This window comes from Coregonus lavaretus, assembly GCF_964263955.1.
Source record: "Coregonus lavaretus genome assembly, chromosome: 12".
NCBI lineage: Eukaryota > Metazoa > Chordata > Actinopteri > Salmoniformes > Salmonidae > Coregonus > Coregonus lavaretus.
Window position 1 is genome coordinate 14,887,031 of NC_139999.1, and position 25,457 is coordinate 14,912,487.

Here is a 25,457-nt window from a genome sequence, read left to right on the forward strand (position 1 = left end):
GTATTGAGAAACTTTTGTTATTGACCAAATACTTATTTTCCACCATAATTTGCAAATAAATTCATTAAAAATCCTACAATGTGATTTTCTGGAATTTTTTCCCTCATTTTGTCTGTCATAGTTGACGTGTACCTATGATGAAAATTACAGGCCTCTCTCATCTTTTTAAGTGGGAGAACTTGCACAATTGGTGGCTGACTAAATACTTTTTTCCCCCACTGTATATACAGTGGGGAGAACAAGTATTTGATACACTGCCGATTTTGCAGGTTTTCCTACTTACAAAAATCCAGAAAATCACATTGTATGATTTTTAAGTAATTAATTTGCATTTTATTGCATGACATAAGTATTTGATACATCAGAAAAGCAGAACTTAATATTTGGTACAGAAACCTTTGTTTGCAATTACAGAGATCATACGTTTCCTGTAGGTCTTGACCAGGTTTGCACACACTGCAGCAGGGATTTTGGCCCACTCCTCCATACAGACCTTATCCAGATCCTTCAGGTTTCGGGGCTGTCGCTGGGCAATACGGACTTTCAGCTCCCTCCAAAGATTTTCTATTGGGTTCAGGTCTGGAGACTGGCTAGGCCACTCCAGGACCTTGAGATGCTTCTTACGGAGCCACTCCTTAGTTGCCCTGGCTGTGCGTTTCTTGTCGTTGTCATGCTGGAAGACCCAGCCACGACCCGTCTTCAATGCTCTTACTGAGGGAAGGAGGTTGTTGGCCAAGATCTCGCGATACATGGCCCCATCCATCCTCCCCTCAATACGGTGCAGTCGTCCTGTCCCCTTTGCAGAAAAGCATCCCCAAAGAATGATGTTTCCACCTCCATGCTTCACGGTTGGGATGGTGTTCTTGGGGTTGTACTCATCCTTCTTCTTCCTCCAAACACGGCGAGTGGAGTTTAGACCAAAAAGCTCTATTTTTGTCTCATCAGACCACATGACCTTCTCCCATTCCTCCTCTGGATCATCCAGATGGTCATTGGCAAACTTCAGACGGGCCTGGACATGCGCTGGTTTGAGCAGGGGGACCTTGCGTGCGCTGCAGGATTTTAATCCATGACGGCGTAGTGTGTTACTAATGGTTTTCTTTGAGACTGTGCTCCCAGCTCTCTTCAGGTCATTGACCAGTCCAGGATCCAGTTGCAGAGGGAGGTGTTTAGTCCCAGGGTCCTTAGCTTAGTGATGAGCTTTGAGGGCACTATGGTGTTGAACGCTGAGCTGTAGTCAATGAATAGCACATAGGTGTTCCTTTTGTCCAGGTGTGAAAGGGCAGTGTGGAACGCAATAGAGATTGCATCATCTGTGGATCTGTTGGAGCAATATGCAAATTGGTGTGGGTCCAGGGTTTCTGGGATAATGGTGTTGATGTGAGCCATGACCAGCCTTTCAAAGCTCTTCATGGCTACAGACGTGAGTGCTACGGGTCTTTAGTCATTTAGGCAGGTTACCTTAGTGTTCTTGGGCACAGGGACTATGGTGGTCTGCTTGAAACATGTTGGTATTACAGACAGATTGAAAATGTCAGTGAAGACACTTGCCAGTTGGTCAGCGCATGCTCGGAGTACACGTCCTGGTAATCCGTCTGGCCCTGCAGCTTTGTGAATGTTGACCTGTTTAAAGGTCTTACTCACATTGGCTACGGAGAGCGTGATCACACAGCACCACCCCAACATCAACATATGTGAAAATGGCACGTTTCTATGTTCTGTAGTAAAAAAGATAAAGGAAGATAAGTGTTCCCTATGACCAATTAGTAGGCAATGCTTACTCATAATTGGTTAAAATCACATGATGCACACTGATGATGTCATTGGAAACACTTCTTCCTCTAGCGTTCTTTCCACAAAACATAGAAACACGCCATTTTCACATATGTTGATGTTGGGGTGGTGCTGTAGACGATAAATATGAAGTAGATTTTTATTTTTTTATTTTTTAAGCCTGTAAACATACAAAACCTTGTGGCCGGCTACCTCCTGGAATGTGGCCCTTTGGCCTTTACACAGAGGTGTCCTGGTCATTTAAAAGGTGACAGGAACATTGAAGCATGTAAACGATTTAATCTCTCGTTTTGTCAAATTAGCATTAAAGGAGAGAGGAACAAAATGACAAGTACAGGTACTGTGTGGACAAGTTTGCAGAATGGATGCCGCCTTTTATTTAGGCTATTACTAAAATAGTTGAGTTTGTGATGAGACGGAAAAGGGACAAAGTGTAATCGAGAGAGAGAGGCAAAAGTACTGGATGGAAGAGCAAGTGGAGAAAAAAACATACTTCAACCCAATAGTCCTACCTGCTGAGCGCTGTTTTAAAAACGTGATAGTACTCTATTCTTGGTGTTTTGTCATGCTTCCCCAAGTGCAAAAGTCTGTGGCAGGTAGAAGGAGTAGCCTATACATAGATAAGGTGAGATTTATTACAGAGATTGTGGTAGAGAAAAAGGTTAATGGCAGAGTTGAAGTAAGGAGAACTGGGAATGACTCCATGTGTCCTGTGTTTGTACAACGCCACCTTATTCCATCTCAAACTCCACCCACACCCCTGCCTTGCAAGGAAAGTGGAAATTTCCAGTAATTCAGAGTTGCTCCTAAACACTCCTCCCTCTAGCTTTCCCGCCTTCACTCTACCTGCACTTTACTGAGGCCTATTGGTCTGTGTAATCACTGCCCAGAGACATCTCATTGGTGGACCACAGCACTTCCCTTTTCCTCAGAACCTACAACTACATTCATAAATGATGCCTTGAATGTTCTTTGTAAAGCAAAAAAACATAAAAAACATGAAACCATGGATAATGTTTGCCCTCAAACATATTATTTACTTTTTCTCATAACAGATTTTACTATGTGCAAAACGCAACCATCTCCCATTTGTTCTCTCAATCAGGATCTTGGGCTAAGGATATTGTTGAACTATGAATCAGTGGCTACTGGCTCAATAACAGGGGCTCTTATGACCAATGATGAGGCAGTGGGATCCCAGAACAGATGGTCAATTTACATTTCCTTCTCCAGAAGATCAGATTTGCCTCATATTTAGATTTAACACCAATGAGACCATGTCTAGATTGAAATGTCTCGACTCTTTTAAATTAGACTAGCTTTTGATGTAATAGGTACATTGTTACTGTTGGTAACACAGACATGATCTTCCTTTTAGTTATTCCATGACAGTTTAAATGTGGGGTGACTACTGTCTAGAGCTTTATCTGTGGTTTTATAAGGCTACTTCCTCATCACCAAGGTAGGGATAGACTGCCATTCTGTGTATTCTAAAACGTTGGTGGAGCTGTAGTTTAGGAGACATTGTAGATAAGCAAACCTAGAAGGGGAAATGATGGCATACTAAAAAGTAGTATGTGTGTGTTAATGTTAGGCCACACTGACATCAGCCCTATTATGAAGCACCAACAAAGAACCATCTGCACAGCAAGCAGAGAGCAGAGAAGAGGGACACAGGGGATAGGGTGGGGGAGGGACCGATATGAGCCGAGAGGAGATGGCACCAAGACATGATAGAGGAAGGAGCAGGGCTGGCCGTGAGATAGGGAGGCTCAAGTGGAATAAAAAGACCCATGCAAGGAGGAATAAGAGAATAAATGTTTGGATCTGTAATAACAGGGAATACGGACCCTTCATACAAAGCAGTGGTCTCCAGTGCACATGGTGAAATAAACAAGTTGTGGCTCAGGGGAATTACATGACTCCTCAGACACACAAAATGGAGACCCCCTTAGCAGCCTGTGAAATGGAGGGCAGCTGTAATCATTCATGAGGAAACTTCCTGTACACGACAGAATGAAGTGAACTGAAACTCAGAAGGCTGATCAAGACTAATGTTTAACCTAGCACAGGGCTTTATCTGTTTCCAGCCGACTCGGTCATCTCAACCTCTCACATTTACCACAAACAGAGGGTTTTTAATTCCACCAGAGCACATAAGTTTTCATGAATGTACGCCCTCTCATAGGCAGTGGGAACACCACTATGAAAGAGACCATATGAACAATGCTTGCTTTTTCATTTAGAACATGTACTACTGAAAAGTGATGACTATCATGACTTTAATGAACTCAGAACAGTGGCACTGATAATGATATAACGTATAATCAGATTACCGGACATCTGTGTCAATCACACAGTCAGTCACAAATTAGCCACAGGTAAACGAGCTAGATTGCTTAGCAACTGCTGCCTAGCAGCCTTTTTTTCTTGTGACCTGTGCAGCTGTAAGCTAGTGCTGCCGCTCAGTGGTAGACTGCCTGTATGTGCTTCTTAGTCTATGAAGGGTGGAACAAGGATAGATAGTGGTAATCGCAAAAATCACAAAAAAATACACAAAGCCTGGAAAACTGACCCTTTAGTGTGAGGATAACACTTAGAACAGAACATTAATAAAATGGTATCTGAATGTTCAATCAACTATTTTGAAAATAAACACTGCAACCTGATTGGTCGGAGATAGACTGCTCCAGACCTCTTGGTAGGCTGGTTGCCTGGCAACACATACTGGTAGGTGAATTGGAGGGGGAGAGGGGAGGGGATGGGGCTCTGGGCTCTTAAGGGGGAGGTAGCATTCTGGAGCAGCAGGCAGACTAGGGAAATACCTGGCATAACGCCCAAATAAACAAACTGAGAAGGAAAGAGAGAGCGATGGAAAAGGGAATAGGCTGAGAGTCTTTTAAGGTATCGGCGGAGAGTGCAGATCACAGAGAGTGCAGATCACAGAGTTGTTGTAAATAAATGGGAAGTCTCTCAATCTTTCTGGGTTTTTTTTGTGAAGGGAGGTGGTTTATCTGAGAAATAAACATCCATTGTACTCTCTTGTTGTTAACATGCTATACAAACACTGAATCCTACCAGGTGAGATGAAAAGATGTTGTAGCATACACTTAGCTAAATGTATTTGGAAAGTAAAGACAAATTGCATGCAAGTATTATGTAAAGAAATTAAGTGTCGTTTTGACTAGACCTACTGTGACAAGAGAACCAAAATAGAGTAGAGGCCAAAAGACAGAAAAAACGAGTACAACACAGGACTTTAACTGTAACAGATGATAAGGGAATAGAGGAGGTGACATAGAAAAGTAACAAATGAACAGGATACAGGCCAGTTTGGAAAGCTTAGATAAGAGAGAGAGAAATAAATAGTGTGTGCGTGTGTGTGTGTGTGTGTGTGTGTGTGTGTGTGTGTGTGTGTGTGTTTTATGTGTGTATAGATGCGGGTCTGGTGAGTGTGTAAATGTTTCTCAGAAAGTTTAAACTAGCTGCTATAACCACAAAAAGTATGAAGGGTAAGAAGAGTAGCTTAAACCAGAGGAGACCACAAAAAAGTTAGTGGGGCAGAAGGTAGAGAAGTAAATGGAAAGAGCATGAGAGGAATAAGAGAAGGAAAATAGGGAAGAAAGAGAAGAGGAAGAGTAGGGCCTGATGGTAGCTAGGGCGTGGGGAGTGTGGTGGTGGCCTGCTGGTAGCTAGGGCGTGGGGAGTGTGGTGGTGGCCTGCTGGTAGCTAGGGCGTAGGGAGTGTGGTGGTGGCCTGCTGGTAGTTAGGGCGTAGGGAGTGTGGTGGTGGCCTGCTAGTAGCTAGGGCGTAGGGAGTGTGGTGGTGGCCTGCTGGTAGGTAGGGGGTAGGGAGTGTGGTGGTGGCCTGCTGGTAGCTAGGGAGTAGGGAGTGTGGTGGTGGCCTGCTGGTAGCTAGGGCGTAGGGAGTGTGGTGGTGGCCTGCTGGCAGCTAGGGCGTAGGGAGTGTGGTGGTGGCCTGCTGGTAGGTAGGGGGTATGGAGTGTGGTGGTGGCCTGCTGGTAGCTAGGGCGTAGGGAGTGTGGTGGTGGCCTGCTGGTAGCAAGGGCGTAGGGAGTGTGGTGGTGGCCTGCTGGTAGCTAGGGCGTAGGGAGTGTGGTGGTGGCCTGCTGGTAGCTAGGGCATAGGGAGTGTTGTGGTGGCCTGCTGGTAGCTAGGGCGTAGGGAGTGTTGTGGTGGCCTGCTGGTCGGTAGGGGGTAGGGAATGTGGTGGTGGTCTGCTGGTAGCTAGGGCCTAGGGAGTGTGGTGGTGGCCTGCTGGTAGCTAGGGCATAGGGAGTGTGGTGGTGGCCTGCTGGTAGCTAGGGCGTAGGGAGTGTGGTGGTGGCCTGCTGGTAGCTAGAGCATAGGGAGTGTGGTGGTGGCCTGCTGTAGCTAGGGCGTAGGGAGCATGGTGGTGGCCTGCTGGTAGTTAGAGCGTAGGGAGCGTGGTGGTGGCCTGCTGGTAGGTAGGGCGTAGGGAGGGTGGTGGTGGCCTGCTGGTAGCTAGGGCGTAGGGAACGTTGTGGTGGCCTGCTGGTAGCTAGGGCGTAGGGAGCGTGGTGGTGGCCTGCTGGTAGGTAGGGAGTAGGGAGCGTGGTGGTGGCCTGCTGTTATCTAGGGCGTAGGGAGCGTGGTGGTGGCCTGCTGGTAGTTAGGGCGTAGGGAGTGTGGTGGTGGCCTGCTGGTAGGTAGGGCGTAGGGAGCGTGGTGGTGGCCTGCTGGTAGCTAGGGCGTAGGGAGTGTGGTGGTGGCCTGCTGGTAGCTAGGGTGTAGGGAGTGTTGTGGTGGCCTGCTGGTAGATAGGGCGTAGGGAGTGTGGTGGTGGCCTGCTTTTCGGTAGGGGGTAGGGAATGTGGTGGTGGTCTAATGGTAGCTAGGGCGTAGGGAGTGTGGTGGTGGCCTGCTGGTAGCTAGGGCGTAGGGAGTGTGGTGGTGGCCTGCTGGTAGCTAGGGCATAGGGAGTGTGGTGGTGGCCTGCTGGTAGCTAGGGCGTAGGGAGTGTTGTGGTGGCCTGCTGGTAGCTAGGGCGTGTGGTGGTGGCCTGCTGGTAGCTAGGGCGTAGGGTGTTGTGGTGGCCTGCTGGTAGCTAGGGCGTAGGGTGTTGTGGTGGCCTGCTGGTAGCTAGGGCGTAGGGAGTGTGGTGGTGGCCTGCTGGTAGCTAGGGCGTAGGGAGTGTGGTGGTGGCCTGCTGGTAGCTAGAGCGTAGGGAGTGTGGTGGTGGCCTGCTGGTAGGTAGGACGTAGGGAGTGTGGTGGTGGACTGCTGGTAGCAAGGGCGTAGGGAGTGTGGTGGTGGCCTGCTGGTAGCTAGGGCGTAGGGAGTGTGGTGGTGGCCTGCTGGTAGCTAGGGCGTAGGGAGTGTGGTGGTGGCCTGCTGGTAGGTAGGGCGTAGGGAGTGTGGTGGTGGCCTGCTGGTAGGTAGGGCGTAGGGAGTGTGGTGGTGGCCTGCTGGTAGCTAGGGCGTAGGGAGTGTGGTGGTGGCCTGCTGGTAGGTAGGGCGTAGGGAGTGTGGTGGTAGCCTGCTGGTAGCTAGGGCGTAGGGAGTGTTGTGGTGGCCTGCTGGTAGGTAGGGCGTAGGGAATGTGGTGGTGGCCTGCTGTTAGCTAGGGCGTATGGGCTGTGGTGGTGGCCTGCTGGTAGCTAGGGCGTAGGGAGTGTGGTGGTGGCCTGTTGGTAGCTAGGGCGTAGGGAGTGTGGTGGTGGCCTGCTGGTAGCTAGGGCGTAGGGAGTGTGGTGGTGGCCTGCTGGTAGCTAGGGCGTAGGGAGTGTGGTGGTGGCCTGCTGGTAGCTAGAGCGTAGGGAGTGTGGTGGTGGCCTGCTGGTAGCTAGGGCGTAGGGAGTGTGGTGGTGGCCTGCTGGTAGCTAGGGCGTAGGGAGTGTGGTGGTGGCCTGCTGGTAGCTAGAGCGTAGGGAGTGTGGTGGTGGCCTGCTGGTAGGTAGGACGTAGGGAGTGTGGTGGTGGACTGCTGGTAGCAAGGGCGTAGGGAGTGTGGTGGTGGCCTGCTGGTAGCTAGGGCGTAGGGAGTGTGGTGGTGGCCTGCTGGTAGCTAGGGCGTAGGGAGTGTGGTGGTGGCCTGCTGGTAGGTAGGGCGTAGGGAGTGTGGTGGTGGCCTGCTGGTAGGTAGGGCGTAGGGAGTGTGGTGGTGGCCTGCTGGTAGCTAGGGCGTAGGGAGTGTGGTGGTGGCCTGCTGGTAGCTAGGGCGTAGGGAGTGTGGTTGTGGCTTGCTGGTAGCTAGGACGTAGGGAGTGTGGTGGTGGCCTGCTGGTAGATAGGGCGTAGGGAGTGTGGTGGTGGCCTGCTGGAAGCTAGGGCGTAGGGAACGTTGTGGTGGCCTGCTGGTAGGTAGGGCGTAGGGGGTGTGGTGGTGGTCTGCTGGTAGCTAGAGCGTAGGGAGCGTGGTGGTGGCCTGCTGGTAGGTAGGGCGTAGGGAGTGTGGTGGTGGCCTGCTGGTAGCTAGGGCGTAGGGAGCGTTGTGGTGGCCTGCTGGTAGCTAGGGCGTAGGGAGCGTGGTGGTGGCCTGCTGGTAGGTAGGGCGAAGGGAGCGTGGTGGTGGCCTGCTGGTAGGTAGGGCGTAGGGAGCGTGGTGGTGGCCTGCTGTTATCTAGGGCGTAGGGAGCGTGGTGGTGGCCTGCTGGTAGGTAGGGCGTAGGGAGCGTGGTGGTGGCCTGCTGGTAGCTAGGGCATAGGGAGTGTGGTGGTGGCCTGCTGGTAGTTAGGGCGTAGGAAGTGTGGTGGTGGCCTGCTAGTAGGTAGGGCGTAGGGAGTGTGGTGGTGGTCTACTGGTAGGTAGGGCGTAGGGAGTGTGGTGGTGGCCTGCTGGTAGGTAGGGCGTAAGGAGTGTTGTGGTGGCCTGCTGGTAGGTAGGGCGTAGGGGCTGTGGTGGTGGTCTGCTGGTAGCTAGGGCGTAGGGAGCGTGATGGTGGCCTGCTGGTAGCTAGGGCGTAGGGAGTGTGGTGGTGGCCTGCTGGTAGCTAGGGCGTAGGGTGTTGTGGTGGCCTGCTGGTAGCTAGGGCGTAGGGAGTGTGGTGGTGGCCTGCTGGTAGCTAGGGCGTAGGGAGTGTGGTGGTGGCCTGCTGGTAGCTAGAGCGTAGGGAGTGTGGTGGTGGCCTGCTGTTAGGTAGGGCGTAGGGAGTGTGGTGGTGGCCTGCTGGTAGCTAGGGCGTAGGGAGTGTGGTGGTGGCCTGCTGGTAGCTAGGGCGTAGGGAGTGTGGTGGTGGCCTGCTGGTAGCTAGGGCGTAGGGAGTGTGGTGGTGGCCTGCTGGTAGGTAGGGCGTAGGGAGTGTGGTGGTGGCCTGCTGTTAGCTAGGGCGTATGGGGTGTGGTGGTGGCCTGCTGGTAGCTAGGGCATAGGGATTGTGGTGGTGGCCTGTTGGTAGCTAGGGCGTAGGGAGTGTGGTGGTGGCCTGCTGGTAGCTAGGGCGTAGGGTGTGTGGTGGTGGCCTGCTGGTAGGTAGGGCGTAGGGAGTGTGGTGGTGGCCTGCTGGTAGCTAGGGCGTAGGGAGTGTGGTGGTGGCCTGCTGGTAGCTAGGGCGTAGGGAGTGTGGTGGTGGCTTGCTGATAGCTAGGGCGTAGGGAGTGTGGTGGTGGCCTGCTGGTAGCTAGGGCGTAGGGAGTGTGGTGGTGGCCTGCTGGTAGGTAGGGCGTAGGGAGTGTGGTGGTGGCCTGCTGTTAGCTAGGGCGTATGGGGTGTGGTGGTGGCCTGCTGGTAGCTAGGGCATAGGGATTGTGGTGGTGGCCTGTTGGTAGCTAGGGCGTAGGGAGTGTGGTGGTGGCCTGCTGGTAGCTAGGGCGTAGGGTGTGTGGTGGTGGCCTGCTGGTAGGTAGGGCGTAGGGAGTGTGGTGGTGGCCTGCTGGTAGCTAGGGCGTAGGTAGTGTGGTGGTGGCCTGCTGGTAGCTAGGGCGTAGGGAGTGTGGTGGTGGCTTGCTGATAGCTAGGGCGTAGGGAGTGTGGTGGTGGCCTGCTGGTAGCTAGGGCGTAGGGAGTGTGGTGGTGGCCTGCTGGAAGCTAGGGCGTAGGGAGCGTTGTGGTGGCCTGCTGGAAGCTAGGGCGTAAGGAGCGTTGTGGTGGCCTGCTGGTAGCTAGGGCGTAGGGAGCGTGGTGGTGGCCTGTTGTTATCTAGGGCGTAGGGAGCGTGGTGGTGGCCTGCTGGTAGCTAGGGCATAGGGAGGGTGGTGGTGGCCTGCTGGTAGCTAGGGCCTAGGAAGTGTGGTGGTGGCCTGCTAGTAGGTAGGGCGTAGGGAGTGTGGTGGTGGCCTACTGGTAGGTAGGGCGTAGGGAGTGTGGTGGTGGCCTGCTGGTAGGTAGGGCGTAAGGAGTGTTGTGTTGGCCTGCTGGTAGGTAGGGCGAAGGGGGTGTGGTGGTGGCCTGCTGGTAGCTAGGGCGTAGGGAGCGTGGTGGTGGCCTGCTGGTAGCTAGGGCGTAGGGAGTGTGGTGGTGGCCTGCTGGTAGCTAGGGCGTAGGAAGTGTGGTGGTGGCCTGCTAGTAGGTAGGGCGTAGGGAGCGTGGCGGTGGCCTGCTGTTAGGTAGGGCGTAAGGAGCGTGGTGGTGGCCTGCTGGTAGGTAGGGCGTAGGGAGCGTGGTGGTGGCCTGCTGGTAGGTAGGGCGTAGGGAGTGTGGTGGTGGCCTGCTGGTAGCTAGGGCGTAGAGAGTGTGGTGGTGGCCTGCTGGTAGCTAGGGCGTAGGGAATGTGGTGGTGGCCTGCTGGTAGCTAGGGCGTAGGGAGTGTGGTGGTGGCCTGCTGGTAGCTAGGGCGTAGGGAGTGTAGTGGTGGCCTGCTGGTAGCTAGGGTGTAGGGAGTGTGGTGGTGGCCTGCTGGTAGGAAAGGCGTAGGGAGTGTGGTGGTGGCCTGCTGGTAGGTAGGGCGTAGGAAGTGTGGTGGTGGCCTGCTGGTAGGTAGGACGTAGGGAGTGTGGTGGTGGACTGCTGGTAGCTAGGGCGTAGGGGTCACCAGCCCCTTGGGATTGGGCTGGTGACTGGCTGGTGCAGGTGGTGTCCCAGGGAGATCAGATGGGTATACTACAAAGCAGAATCAATGAGTTAGCCAGCTAACTTGCTGAAATATTTTGAAAAAAACATTATATTAAAAAAAAAAGATAACCTTGAAATGGGCATGGTCTAATTGACTCAACAACCAAAACCACATATCCAAGTGTAGCTTTCTTATTGAACTAGACAATCTATAGTTATTTGTAGTTGTTTATTAGAGTTTGTTGGCTAATTCATTAAACCTGCTTTGTAGGATACCCTTCTGGAGCATTTGTCAGGAGGAGGAAATTAGGTTGTTGTGATTAAAGGGAAGGTTTCTATGGCAATGAAGCGAGCCATGCGCACAGATAATTTAGTTGGGAGTGGAGGGGGCTCAGTAAGAGTTGGGTTTCAAAGCAAACAACCGTCTCCATCTCATCTCTTCCCTCCCTTTTTTTCATAGCTCCTCTTTTAACCTTTATAATCTGTTTTCATAGCTCCTCTTTTAACCTTTATAATCTGTTTTCATAGCTCCTCTTTTAACATGTATAATCTGTTTACATAGCCACACAGTGGAGCTTCGGAGTGAATCATGCACATGCAACCACACCTCCTCCAGTGACAGACATATATGTCAGATCTGTCTTTATGTAAACCTTCTATACATTGACCTAACATGTCTCCTCCCCATGTTCATTTATACAAGGATATCCCTAAAAGTAGAAAGACGTGTATAAGTCATGTGTAAGTGTGTGTAATCCACGTGTGACCATTCCATGGAGACCTTTCAAAGCTAGCCTAACTAAAGTAACACTCTTTGTTGAATGTTGATTATGTTGGATAAACTCAGACAAAAAGTTTCTTAAAATACATCTATTCCTTTCCTAATGTTCCTATTGTATGGAGGAAGTGGCTGCAGAGGAGACTACATGGTGTTTAAATAGAAAGATTCAAACAAAGTGTTTGGAATTTTATCTTTGGACCACAGTAAAATGTTATAATTTATGTAGTTCCTTATCTATTTGAAAAAGAGAGAAAACATATCCTACAAATATTGATGATCAAAGTTTCAATTAACCTACAATGATTGGAAAAACAGTGGTCTGCTGCCCCCTTGTGTTCAGTTGGAGCACTTCAGTATCAGAGAGCAGGGCAGCAGGGGGTGTATTGAGACCAGACTTGAATAGTCAAAGCCAGATGGCCTGTGACACATCAAAAGACCAGCTGGCTGCGAGACTGAGAGAAGTCTTTACATCTCCTAACCTAATTAGTTCAAGCTAAACAAATCACACTGATATTGTAACAGACCATGATGATGCAGCATCATATTATTAAAAAGGAGATATAGAAGTACAAGTAATACTATCTATCATATATTAAATCAGAACTAAAATGGTGACATTTGGTCATTTGATCATGGTTGAAATTCAGGTGATAACACTAGATAACAAAATCTGCTATTCTTCCTTGGATGAGGTCCTTCACCTGGTGGGGGCGGCTAGAAAGGTCTAGATGGGATATAGATTTTGTCAAATTGACTTCAAAAGTATATATTATTTTGGCATTTTAGCTAATCCTAACCGTTATCCTAACCTTAACCTAATTCTCCTAACCTGCTATGTTAATTCTCCTAAGCTGCTGCGTAAGTTCTCCTAACCTGCTACGTTAATTATCCTAAACTGCTGCGTAAATTTTTACCAAGCTGTATCTCTTCTAGACAAAACCGTCTGGACATGGCTATCTCTGTGTGTGCCGCTCCTCTCAGGCCTCTAGGGAGCGCCGACGGCTGTTGGACGGAACACTCATCTTTCTCCTCGCTGCTGCGTGACGCACTGATCCCTCCTTTAGCAAGACCTGTGGAAAATGTACATATAACAGGCACATAGGCGAAAGCATTCATACTGAAAGTACAGTGCATTACGTCACAATGGTTTCAACTTCACTGACAGCCTTATTAGTTACGTAGGTGATCAAGGTGAAAGAAAATACAATTAAAGATCAAATGTTTCACACCACAAACATCTTATTGTACAAGGATATTTAAGGGAAGTCTGTGTATTAAGCTGTAAGTGAATATTTGTCATAGCTCACCCCTTTCATGATTCTCTTTCGTAGTTCTCCCTGGGAGAGAGGCCGCTCTTCCTCATCAGTGAGAGGAGACTCCTCTGTGTCATAGTCATCTCTGAGGAACATAATCACACACACCAGGTAAGACACATAGCCACACAGAGTAAATAAGCTAAAATCATAACACAAAAGTACCAACCCAGTGACTGGAGGCTGTATGATGATATTTTGTCTGGGAACCTCAGGGTTCTGACCCAGTAGAAATCGGGCCAGGTCTTTTGGGTCATACTCCTTATCAAGATCCTGTGAGAAGAAACAGAGAGAGGGTTACATACATAGTACAGTCTATGATGTGTGTGTACATACAGACAGATAGTAGACTGGTCCCAGATCTGTTTGTGCTGTCTTGCCAACTACTATGGTCATTGGCTTGAATTGGCAAGACAGCACAACAGATCTGGGACCAGGCTGGACGGATATGGGCCAATAGGAGTGATTCTGGGTGTGCATGTTACTTACCCTGGAGCTGAGGAAGGCCTGCATGGTGAGCAGCTGGTTGGTCCTCTGCTCCACCAGACCCAGGTAGGTCATGATGTTGTTCTCCCGTATGCCAGAGGACGAGCCCAGCAAGTCCTCTACCAGCGAGCGATCACAGTCCATCTTATGGAACACACTGTTCACTCCTACCCCATCACAAACACTAACAGTCAGGCAAACTATGAACATCATGACTTCAGTATGAAGGCCAATTTTTCCTTTCATTATACACTGACTATACCAAACATTAGGAACAGCTTCCTAATATTGAGTTGCACTCCCCCTTTTGCCCTCAGAACAGCCTCAATTCGTCAGGGCATGGACTCTACAAGGTGTCGAAAAGTGTTCCTCTGGGATGCGGGCCCATGTTGACTCCAATGCTTCCCAGGGTTGTGTCAAGTTGGCTGGATGTCCTTTGGGTGGTGGACCATCCTTGATACACACGGGAAACTGTTGAGCGTGAAAACCCCAGCAGCGTTGCAGTTCTTGACACAAACCGGTGTGCCTGGCACGTACTACCATACCCCATTCAAAGGCACTTACATATTTTGTCTTGCCCATTCACCCTCTGAATGGCACACATACACAATCCATGTCTCAATTGTCTCAAGGCTTAAAAATCCTTCTTTAACCTGTCACCTCCTCTTCATCTACACTGATTTGAAGTGGATTTAAGTGACATCAATAAGGGATCATAGCTTTCACCTGGTCAAGCTATGTCATGGAAAGAGCACGTGTTCTTAATGTTTTGTATACTCAATGTAAATCTAACATGTCACTGTATATGTGATGTATGAAAGGTGATCAAGGTATGTTTAGCTCTGTACGTATGTGTGTGTGTGTGTGTGAGAGAGAGCAAGAGAGAGAGAGAGAGAAAGAGTGATAGAGAGAAAGACAGAGTGAGAGAAACAGAGAGTGAGAGAGAGTGAGAGACAGAGAGACACAGAGAGAGAGAAACACACAGAGAGAGAGCGAGAGACACACACAGAGAGAGAGAGACACACAGAGAGAGAGCGAGAGAGAGAGAGACAGAGAGAATCCGAGAGAGAGGTTTAGAGTACCTGTCTTTATCTGGTCCAGGATCTTGCTCACAGCGCTGGCCAGGACTTCATTCTCGTGTGCCTGAGACTCTGTGTCTCTCTGCTGCTGATCAAGGTCTCTCAACAAAGCATGGTGTTCCTGCTCCTGCTGCTGCCCCGTCACATTAAACTGCTCCATCTCCCTCTGGGTCTGACACACACACGTTAGTGATGCGCGCGGGTCAGCTGTTTGTTCACCTGGTCCCACCCGTAATTGCTAATAGCCCATCCGCCGCCGCCTGACTATATGTGATAAAGTGAAAAGCCTTTTCAGATAGGCCTATGTTTCTGCTTATAATTTCCGAAATTTTGGTAGGCTATTTGATATTCAACTTGTCTATAATAAGATACTGTACATCCCACTGGGCACCGACGTCAATTCAACGTCTTTTGACGTTGGTCCAATGCAACTTCATTGAGATGACTTGGAAACAACGTTGAATCAACCAGTGTGTGCCCAGTGGGATGCAGCTTCTCTTCTGTCATAAGTTTTTGCCGTAGAAGACTAAATAAACCCTTGCTCACCAGAATAATGTCATAAATCAATAGAATGAATGCTTCAATCTAGTTGACATGGTAATGTCTGTTTTTCTCTTTCCTCTTTGCTACTCTGCTTCTCTCGCGCAGCAAAGACGTTTAGGGACCGGCACTGCTATCATCCTCTTCACCACTTCACCAAATCCCTTCCTGTTATTTATTTTCATCTCTCCATTTCGCACCTTTTCTCTTATTGAATTAAACTCCAACATTGTCCTTTTTGCCTCAGTGGATAGACGTTAATTTTTTCTGCCCAAGTTCTCGAAAGCATTTGGCGATTGGTATGTGTTTGGCACGCTACAGTTAGCCCTAAAGCTTAGGCTTAGGCTGCGCAAAACGCCAAATAAAAAGAATGAAAGAAAAACCTCAATGTAGCCTATAGATATGAATTGCACGAGAATTATACATTTATGGATTTTTTATGCATTGTTCTCTTTATTCAACCCACCCCCACACATCCACACAATATCTCATGACCCTAAACCCACCCGCCCCGCAGATATAACCCTGGGGACTACGGGTTATGAGTCAACCCACAGCATGTGCACACAGTCAGAATACATGGAGGACTGAACTGTGCATTCAAGGTAAGCAACTTCATACTGACCTGATTAATTTGGTCCCTCAAAGCTTCAGCCTCGTTGTTTTGCTCATTCACATAGTTGAAGAGGGCAAAGTTCTGATCTTCGACTACACGGCAATAAAACCACAAAAGGTGCATGAACACATATCAACTGCACACAGAGGTAATAACAGACAGAGTTTGGAGTTTGTATCATATTAATATGTGTGTGTGTGAAGGTCAGGACTGACCCTGGATAAACCTGGTGACCAGCATGTCCAGGTCGTCCTCTCCTGTGATATTCTGGATCCTCTGGAAGACTTCCTCCAGTGTGTCCACTGACTCCTCCCCAGAGTCCATCCTCCTCTGTTCCTTCACCTCTGAAACACACAGCCATTATTATACTCCTCCTCCTCATCATCATCATCATCCTCATCATCATCAGCAACATATTTTTCATCATTATCATCACTTTCATTCTAGTATTTTCCTATCACTCTCAAGCCACATATCACTCTCAAGTCACATATCACTCTCAAGCCACATATCGCTCTCAAGCCACATATCGCTCTCAAGTCACATATCGCTCTCAAGCCACATATCGCTCTCAAGCCACAAGCCACATATCGCTCTCAAGCCACATATCGCTCTCAAGCCACATATCACTCTCAAGCCACATATCACTCTCAAGCCACATATCACTCTCAAGCCACATATCGCTCTCAAGCCACATATCGCTCTCAAGCCACATATCACTCTCAAGCCATGTCTGTCCCCTGTACAGTATATAGCCTCATTATTGTTATTTTATTGTGTTACTTATTTTTTATTTATTTATTTAGTAAATATCTTCTTAACTTTATTTTCTTAAAACTGCATTGTTGATTAAGGGCTTGTAAGTAAGCATTTCACGGTAAGGTGAATACCTGTTGTATTCGGCGCATGTGACAAATACAATTTTATAGCAAACTCCAATATGAAACATCACAAGCATGCATGCGTGCATGACTGCGTGTGTTCTAATGCTCAGTCATACCATGCCTGCGGCCCAGTTCTTGCCCCTCATCCTGGCCACTCCTCTCACTGCACTTGGTGGTCATGAACTCTTTGAGGCGGCGTTCGTGTGCGATCACCCTCTCCAGCTCCTTCATCTCAGCGCTGTACTGAGACAGGTCCTTTACTGCCTTCTCCCTCATCATGATCATCTTAGACTGGGCCTCCACCCTGGCACAGAGAGTCAGATGGAACCATGGATATATACAGTATGAAACCTAAGTACATGTGCAAACCCATAGATATACGCACACACACAAACTGGTTGCAACAAATACAGTAGCCTACACTTGAAATATGTAAGTAAGGATTCTTACACACATCAAGCAGGCCAGACACATTCAACTCTCATTTCTCACCTGACATCGTATGCAGCAGTGGAGAGACTGACCATGTCTCCGATGTCTTTCCGGATCTCCTGCAGCTCCTAGAACAGGAAGCAGAAAAGGGGCAGGGTTTAACAGGAGTCATGTGACCTCTCTCTGTCCCTGGATCTGATTGGTCTCAGTGTGACCCCTGACCTTGTCCAGTCTGCGGTGGAGCTGCTGGAAACGGACCCGCTCCACACGCAGACTCTCCAGGTCTTCTCTCAGGTGGCTGTTTTTAGTCAGCTGCTTGTTGAAGCGAATAAGGGCCTGCAACAGTAATAGTGGACAGGTCTCAGTGATGTGAAGAGACTAACAGAGAACGGATCATTGACAGTGTTTGACAATATTAGGCAGCAGGCTGTACTAAAGTACTGTGTTTAACAGTGCTATTCAATTCCGTGTTGGGCTGAGTGTGACAAGACATGCTACTTACTCTATCCAGTTTGTTCTCCAGGGTGCGTGATGCCTTCTGAGTGTGGCGGGACTGGGACTTTTGGCTGAGAGTAGCAGTGACCTCGCCTCTCCTCAGCTCCGCCAGCTTTCTCTCCATGATGGAGATCTGGCTCCAGCACACAGATATGGCATCTTCAACTCACTAAGGGGGTGAAGGTTCTGTGTGTGTGGCTGTGTGTGTGTGTGTGGCTTTGTGTGTGTGGCTGTGTGTGTGTGTGTGTGTGTGTGTGTGTGTGTGAACCTCCTGTACCTCCTGCTCCAGCTCTGCCTGACTCTGCCTCTCCATCTCCACCTCGTCCCCCACCTCGTCCCTCTGTTCCAGCATGGAGCGCAGGGTCTGGGCGTCCTCACTGTCCTGCTGCCGCCGGGATAGGCTCTCAGACACACAGAGACTACGCTGTAGCTCCTCCTGTTCCTTCTCAAGATTCTCTATCTCCTGCCTACATAATACACATACAAAAACACAGACTCACACCGAGCATACACATTCATACATACAGCGTTTCACACACAGACACTGTGATGGTGATTTGTGGTGTACCGGTGGACTCACCGCTGTCTGCGGATGTGATCTTGAGACTGGATGCTGTAGGCCAGCCGGTCTCCCCCCATGATCCGGAACTGTCTCTGCAGTTTGCCCATCTCTGTTTCAGCTGGAGCGCAGTACACCAAATGCAAATGTTTACATTTCTGAGAAAAAGTTAGTTGGTGAATTAATTAGCTAACCCTTTTGCTGGTCATACAAAACACATACTATACCTATGCCATCAATATCCATGTCGCTGCTGTCCGAGTGGACACTGGTGGCTGATCTTCCTCGAGGCATGGTTTAAATTGTACTCTGGGAACAGTAACCTATTAGCTAGACAAATCAGTGGTTGCACTTTGTTTGAGGAAGATATACGTTATCCTAGCTACTTCAAACAATGATAGGTGGGGCACTTTTCTATCCCTCCTGATTTACCATTTCACATATGAAAAGGAAGCAGCAAAACATTTGCAGCTAGCTAGCTAGCTAACGTTAGATAGCTAGTTTGCCAAAACAGTGGCACCACCATTTAGGCTTGCTAGCTAGCTAGACACTCAGCCCTGTTTAGAAATAGGTAATCTCGGATTCAACTACAGCTTCCAAAAAAGTACATAAGGGATGTCCAATGTTGTAAGCTAATTTACCAATACACTACAGAGTTAGTAATTTACCTGCAGGGAACTGAACAATGTAGTTCGAGCAATTAGCCACTGATACCACTTTCAATGTTAACACAACGGTCTGCTCTCCTCTTTCTCCAGAGTTGTTAGCAACCGTTTCTAGGAGGACATTATGACATGAAGAACGACCACAGACAGAGGGCAGTAAAGTGTCAGGGACCTGCTGACATGTTTCATACCACTGGAGGTCGCTCTACACAAGTGAGAGAGTGATGATGCTTACTATTAGAGAACCACAAATTGTATAGAAAAGCTATTTCTTTAGCTTTTGTAATTTTTTATAAAAACCTTTGGTATGACTTTAAATTATTCAGCTCTTTTTCAGAAGTCAGTCCTAGAGTACAGGGTTAAAATTGTGATGGGATTGGTACCGTAGACAGACAGACACACAAACGGTGGTGTTTGAGTGCAGATGGACTCCTACCATGGCTGTGCTGTATTGTATTTTGCAGGAGCGGCAGCCCTGTGCTTACTATTCGACAAGAGATGCCACGGCTGACCGGTCAGGACATAGTCAGAGCAACATTCCAACATCACTTCCACGGACATTACACCTACACAGTTAGGAATGAACTCAATGTGAAGACTTGCTTAAGTACACTAGCTGTGTTACCTGCACATTTTTTGTTACCAAAAAGTTCAAAACACAATGGATATTTTGCAAAAGGTGTATTATCAATACCATAAGCATAAAAATAAATAAATAACATGTTTCAAACTACCAATGTCATTTCAGTGGTATAAAAAAAAATGTACAATTTTTGTGGAGTGTCTACATGGGCGTGCAGGGGCCCATTGTCGGCAGCCATCGGTCCTGTGTTCCAGTGGCGCGTTGTGTTTGCTAATCCAAGTTTTGTCATTTTGTGGGGCTGATTGATTGTTGGAGGGCCCTTTTGCGGTTGTGTTGGCGCGACTGAGGGCTGTTGTGCTGATTAGAGAGGCAGTGGAGCTGGCCTTCTTGAGACTAGTTGAGTATCTGGAGCATTTGTTTAAGCCAAGGGTTGGGTTGTTTGAACTTTTTACAATTTTTCTGTACTTTTTGACTTTATGTACAATCATTAATGTGTAATGTTATGTATGACCATGGACCCAGAGCTGTTATGATCTATTCACTTTAGCAGGGATGTATTTGTATGTAAATATGTCTTTAGTGTTCTTAAGTATGAAAAATGTATGCACTCACTAACTGTAAGTCGCTCTGGATAAGAGCATCTGCTAAATGACTAAAATGTAAATGTAAATGTAAAAAAATTCAGCAGGGCAAATAACATCAGTATAAATACAGCAATGTGTTTGTTAATAAATACATACAAATTGATAAATAAAAACACGCTACATAAGTTAATCATATTAAAGTTGTGTCACTGTTTTGATGGTCTTTGATTATCTCCTAACCATGGTCCTATGCCATAGGAAGCTCTCAGGTGATAGCTAGCTACCTTCATTCACGAAGGTCAAAATTCAACACAAAAACAAGTCAGCCTCCAAACGTAAAACACTCAAATGCATGTGAAACGTAAAAATAAAAACAGACAGAGAAACAGAAAAAAATATAGGACACTACAAAACATTGCTCTCGTAAATTAAAAAACAATTGTAAACAAAAGGAAAATGTAAGTGGTTAAAGATATTTGGTCTGTAGGATTTTGATAATAATTGACTAATACATTTGTATATCATATCACAAGAGGTGATACACTAAGCCAGAGCTTAGAACATAACTTAAATAAATAATTGCTACAAAGACAGGAATCTTAATTGGTGTTTGGTGTGTATTTCCATCTTTCATACTGTCAGTTATGACCACAAAACAAATAAAACAACATATCCTTATTAATACAGGCATAGCTTGTCTGTTTGAACTGGGTGGTATATTAAATGCTACTTTAACATATGTCACTCATTGTGACAGTAATTGCTGGGCACCGAAGCATCAAAACAAAGCTGAAACATTTAGTTCCAGCGAGAGGGTAAGCGTGACCTGCAATGACAGTGAGACCACAGTTCTTCACAGAATCAGATCCAAGGCCATTAGAATACAAGACTAGAAGGTTGTCTGAAGCAAAAGCGTCATCAGCAATAGAAAGGTCTGCTCTATACACACTCCTCTACATAAAGTGACTCATATACTCAGATATACAGTATACTCAGATCTATATACTCATTCATAGTGCTCTTTCAAGCACACAACAGTTCAGCGTTCAATCATACAGGGTTAGGATATCAGCTCGGAAAATAAAGTACATTTTCTTTCACTGTTTTTGCTGCAATGTTTTTACTATATCAACAACGTAAGAGTGAGTTGACAGTGACTTTCCTTTCATGATCATGTATTTTCTTTCCAGCTCCTTTGCCAGGTTTGACATGTGCATAATTGGGCCTACTCTATTTTCATCGAGTATCCTCTGTCCCATCACAGAGGAGCCCTAGAACCAAACTAGTACCTATACTTTATGTACTAGTACCATCTGTTGATGACACTGGCCCTCCTCATGAAAGACTGACACAAGATAAATTGGCAAATACTCAAGGAAACAATGTCAGTTTCTGAAACCTAAACACAGCATCATTGTAATTGATTGTTTAAGGACTAACACAGCACTGAAGAAAATCTCAAATCCAGCGTCCAAAGGCAACCCAAAGGGTATAAAACAGCCATGTGAAATGTTAAGACCGTCCGTCTGTCCCTGGAATGGAAAGCTAATGAGTTGGAGTTCAGTGGTGAGTTTAAAGAGAGAGGGCAGTTCCGACAGTCCAGTTCTACCATTGGTTCCCCCCACAGAGAGAGAGAGAGAGAGAGATAAGAACATGAGGGGGTTGTGTGCTTCTAATGGGCATATGTTGGGAAGGGGGGATATGGTCACAGGGTAAGGCCTCTCTTCTGTTTCTCTTCCATCTGTCATCCATCTCCCTCTACCTGATGCACTCCTCCTCCGATGGGCTGTCTGATCCCTCGTTCTCGCTGTCCTCTAGCTCGGGAAGGTCTCCCCACAGCAATAGGTTCAAACCTGCAACAGAAGACGCAGAGTTTGTGTGTGCATGTGCAGTTTAAGGAACAGTATTTTCTTGCCGACAAGCTAAGTCAATAACAAATTGGCTAAAGTAGAAACAGGCTGGCTTTCAGGCTTTGCATGTCCTCCCCAAATAATTCAACTTCTGCGTTTCTATTTTAAATTTTAGTCATTTAGCAGACGCTCTTATCCAGAGCGACTTACAGTTAGTGAGTGCATACATTTTTCATACTGGCCCCCCGTGGGAATCGAACCCACAACCCTGGCGTTGCAAGCGCCATGCTCTACCAACTGAGCTATAGGAGGGACTATGTGCTAAGTCATGAGGTAGTGGAGATCGGAAGAGTAAACACATAACGCCACACACGTTGCAATGTGGCGAGTCAGTCAGTGTTGCTTAGCCTTAGGGGGTATCGGTATCTTTTCACAAACTGTGCATTTAGGGTAATTATTCTTTACATGTTTATTACTTTGACTAAATATGGTTTAAGGACAGTCCTCTCAGAATACGGTCTGTATGGTTCCTCGATAGGTAAGTGGAGTAAATCCATTTGAATTCCGTAACTTTTTGACAGCATCCCTTTTGATAAAAAACAAACAAAATAAAAAAAACACTTTCCATATGTTTGCCCATGGAAGAAGCAGTCATCAAGTGGCTTTTTGGACCTGAACGCCAAAACATTCAGGAGATGAAGGTGCTCAAAGTTGAACCATTTTGCATACCCCACCATACCATGAGACATCCATGTCTTAATCACTGGAAAATATAAGTGGCTGAGTTTGCTATCATTTAAAAGCTTACCAATAGTGTTGACAAATTATTTTATTATTTCTTGCCATTTTTAAACCGCAATTATCTAAAAACGTGTAAACATTTTCGCAGTCATGTTGTAGCTTAGAGCCTATTTCACATAATCTTTGTTTTTTGTGTAGTACCCGCCATCGGTTGAGACACAACATCCTCTTGAATACAGGTTGGGCGCATTTAAATCATAGAAAAATAAGTAATCGAATGGACCTATCCCTTCAGACCACTGCAATTTAGCTGGTACACCATTGAAATTTAAATTAGTAACACAAAGATGACAGCCGGTCCACCCACCGTCAAATGTCAACTTAAATGATCATGTCTAATCTATTATCTATATTTCTATGATTTCCTATGTAGGATTGACAACAGATACTCCCATTCAAGTCAACATTCTCTGATGTGTGGATCTCCAACCATCTTTTTGATACCACTTGAAAGTTGACATTTCTATTGTATTCCCATTTTAGTACATTAAATCAGCCAAAACATGACACCCACCCTGTATTCAAGAGCATGTTGTGTCTCAATCGATGGCGGGTACAACACAAATAACCTTAGATGATGTAAAATAGGGTCCAAGCTAAAATATATGCGAATATTAACAAAATCAGAGTTTATGCGTTTTTAGATAATTGTTTTATTAAAAACATTTTTTTCCTGAAATTATAAAATAGTTGGACAACACTGTTTGTAAGCTTTTAAATGATATCCATCTCAACCGTCCATCTTTTCGATCAACTTTGAGCACCTTTATCTCTTGAATGTTTTGGCATTCAGGTCAGAAAAGTAACTTTCTGAGCACTTCTACAATGGGCAAGTATGTATGGAAAATGTTGTTGACCTCAAAAGGGGTTCTGTCAAAAAGTGATTGAATTCAAATGGGTTCACCCAGAGGTCAGTGAGCTTGGAGACAGTGAGTGAAGGAGTTCTAACCTGTAGCATCCAGCCTGTTAAGGGTGGACACAGCATCACTGTTAAACATCCAGAAATGGCCATTGTTACAGGACAGCAGGCAGGGCTTACATGGGGCTACCACGTGATACCCCACAAAATTACCACTGGAGAGGGGGATAGAGAGAGAAGGGGGAAGTAGAGAGAGAGAGGGAGTGGGAAATAGAGAAAAGGGAAAAATATATGGGGGAGGGAGAGAGATAGATTTAAAAAAGTCAGCGTTTTATAGCGAGCACCTGTGAAAGTGCTAACTCTATCAGTAGGTGTCTATTATCTGACCGATGTGTTTCTGTGTACAACAACAAAGCCCTGGGGATACAAAGGGTGCCTGACAAAAGCCTCACTGTACCCAACAAACTGCTGGCTGAAAAACTTTCCAACTGAAGACATGAACATTTGCAAACATTAGCATGTTTTAAGGTAAATATTAATAAAACAGCCACAACAATTGTCTGTCTAGTAATGCTATTTTGTAACCACAAATCACATAAATAATGAATGCAAACTGTTTAGTGTAATGTGAGTAGGCAAATCTGTGTTTACAATAAAGTTACATACATACCATTTCAGGCAGGCGATGTCTCTCAGTTTGCATTTGCAGCTCTCTGTAGAGTAGCAGCTGGCCACAAAGTCAACAGTTCTAGAAGAGGGGGTGGGGGGTGTTATGGGGATTGTTAGAAAGAACATAGGGGCACCAACTCATTCTAGCCATAGAGGGAGATAATGGGTAAGAACTTGTGTTGCTTTATTACGTATTTCCTATATCTCACAGTATCACAAACACTCAACATATGAAGTTATGAACACCTCCAAAAAACTGACAGTGATGAGAGATCCCCATAGAAACCATAACCGTCATTAGCTCATTTGTCACAACTCATTCCTCACATTCAGTGATAATTTCATAAGAACATAGTGGTTTTATTGCTTACCTGTTGGGCGGTATGTCAGTAGAGAATAGCTCAATTTCTGTGTCTGCGAGAAGTACTGCCTTCATTCCTCTTGTGCAGAGTAGACTCTCACAATATATGCAATTCACTTGAGTGACACATTTGGTTTTGAAGTTGGAGGTAGACATGCTCTTTAAATACTGTTCTTCTAGCTTCCGAATCCCAATGTCAAGAGGAAATGTGCGGATCAATCAATCAATCAATGTAGCAATGGTAGCTGCTCTGATGCTAATGTTATTTAAAACGCTATTTCGCTAGCTAACTAATCACTATTGTTACTAAATAGCTAGCTAGTTCGTTAGCTAGCTATCAACAGTTAGCTGGACGTTAGCAGCAGGTGAATTATAAAAGAGCCGCCACAAATCAGACGTTTCCACGTCTACTGTTATATTGGAGGTTTAGCTAGATAGCTATCGATCCTTGTTGATAGCGAGTAATGTCCTATTTGTAAGTCGCTCTGGATAAGAGCGTCTGCTAAATGACGTAAATGTAAATGTGGTTGACAACAAGCTACAGTAGCTATTTACTTGTCAAAACAGAGAGCCACAAGCTAACGTCACGAGAGTGACCACAATAACACAGCATCAGATGTTCAAAATAGCTAATGGTCTCTCGCCATTTTCAATTTATCTTCAATCTGCTCTACTCCAACGAAACAATTTCCCAGATTATTTGTTCAGTAAATCGTTGCGGTCACAGATTCAGTAAAATGTAATAGCCAGCTAGCTTCGCTGTTGTGTTTATCGTTTACAACTTCCTGGTAGCTACCGATACTTCCTGAAACATTTTAAAAACTGCACTATGTCGAATTTAGATTGGCTCTCGAGGACAAAACAGATTATCCCATTGGGTAACATAATCGTACATCTACAAACCTGATTGGGTACAAATATATCAAGACTGCCGCCTAAGTAATAATGATTCGATTCATCTGGCCCGTGTTGCACCGGGGGTAAATTGATTGCACTCGTTTTGGAAGCGGGCTGCCTCCCGGGCGTGAGCCAGGTGCACTGTTCAAATCCCACGGCGAAATCGGCTCAAAACAAAAGCGACGTAATTAAGAACGTGAAGTAATGAGTAGGATTCTGTGTTTTCACATGCAAAAGTG

The 25,457-nt window shown here is 46.6% G+C and overlaps 2 protein-coding genes across 2 annotated transcripts; both read right to left on the bottom strand.

The window, feature by feature from the left end:
- Positions 1-12,522: 12,522 nt before the first annotated feature.
- On the bottom strand, positions 12,523-18,243 carry odad1 (outer dynein arm docking complex subunit 1; the record flags this gene model as incomplete). Its single annotated transcript, XM_084173010.1, has 13 exons — positions 12,523-12,615; positions 12,853-13,131; positions 13,348-13,511; positions 14,427-14,595; positions 15,589-15,671; positions 15,795-15,923; positions 16,580-16,767; positions 16,956-17,023; positions 17,118-17,231; positions 17,398-17,523; positions 17,668-17,857; positions 17,971-18,070; positions 18,177-18,243. 13 exons carry the CDS (start codon positions 18,241-18,243, stop codon positions 12,523-12,525), a joined length of 1,770 nt encoding a protein of 589 aa, XP_084029136.1.
- Positions 18,244-19,286: 1,043 nt separating this feature from the next.
- Positions 19,287-25,115, bottom strand: LOC311138376 (protein FAM72A-like). The gene is made up of 4 exons (XM_084173043.1): positions 24,332-25,115; positions 23,962-24,039; positions 23,382-23,506; positions 19,287-21,634 (listed from the first exon to the last, which is right to left on the bottom strand). Exons 1-4 carry the CDS (start codon positions 24,475-24,477, stop codon positions 21,540-21,542), a joined length of 444 nt encoding a protein of 147 aa, XP_084029169.1. The 5' UTR covers positions 24,478-25,115; the 3' UTR covers positions 19,287-21,539.
- Positions 25,116-25,457: the final 342 nt, after the last annotated feature.

Coding starts and splice junctions, on each gene's coding strand:
- LOC311138376 (XM_084173043.1), bottom strand. CDS start 24,477: ATGTCTACCTCCAACTTCAAAACCAAATGTGTCACTCAAGTGAATTGC. Junction 23,507..23,961: donor GACATCGCCTGCCTGAAATG/GTATGTATGTAA, acceptor CCCCCTCTCCAG/TGGTAATTTTGTGGGGTATC. Junction 21,635..23,381: donor TAACAGGCTGGATGCTACAG/GTTAGAACTCCT, acceptor CTTCTGTTGCAG/GTTTGAACCTATTGCTGTGG.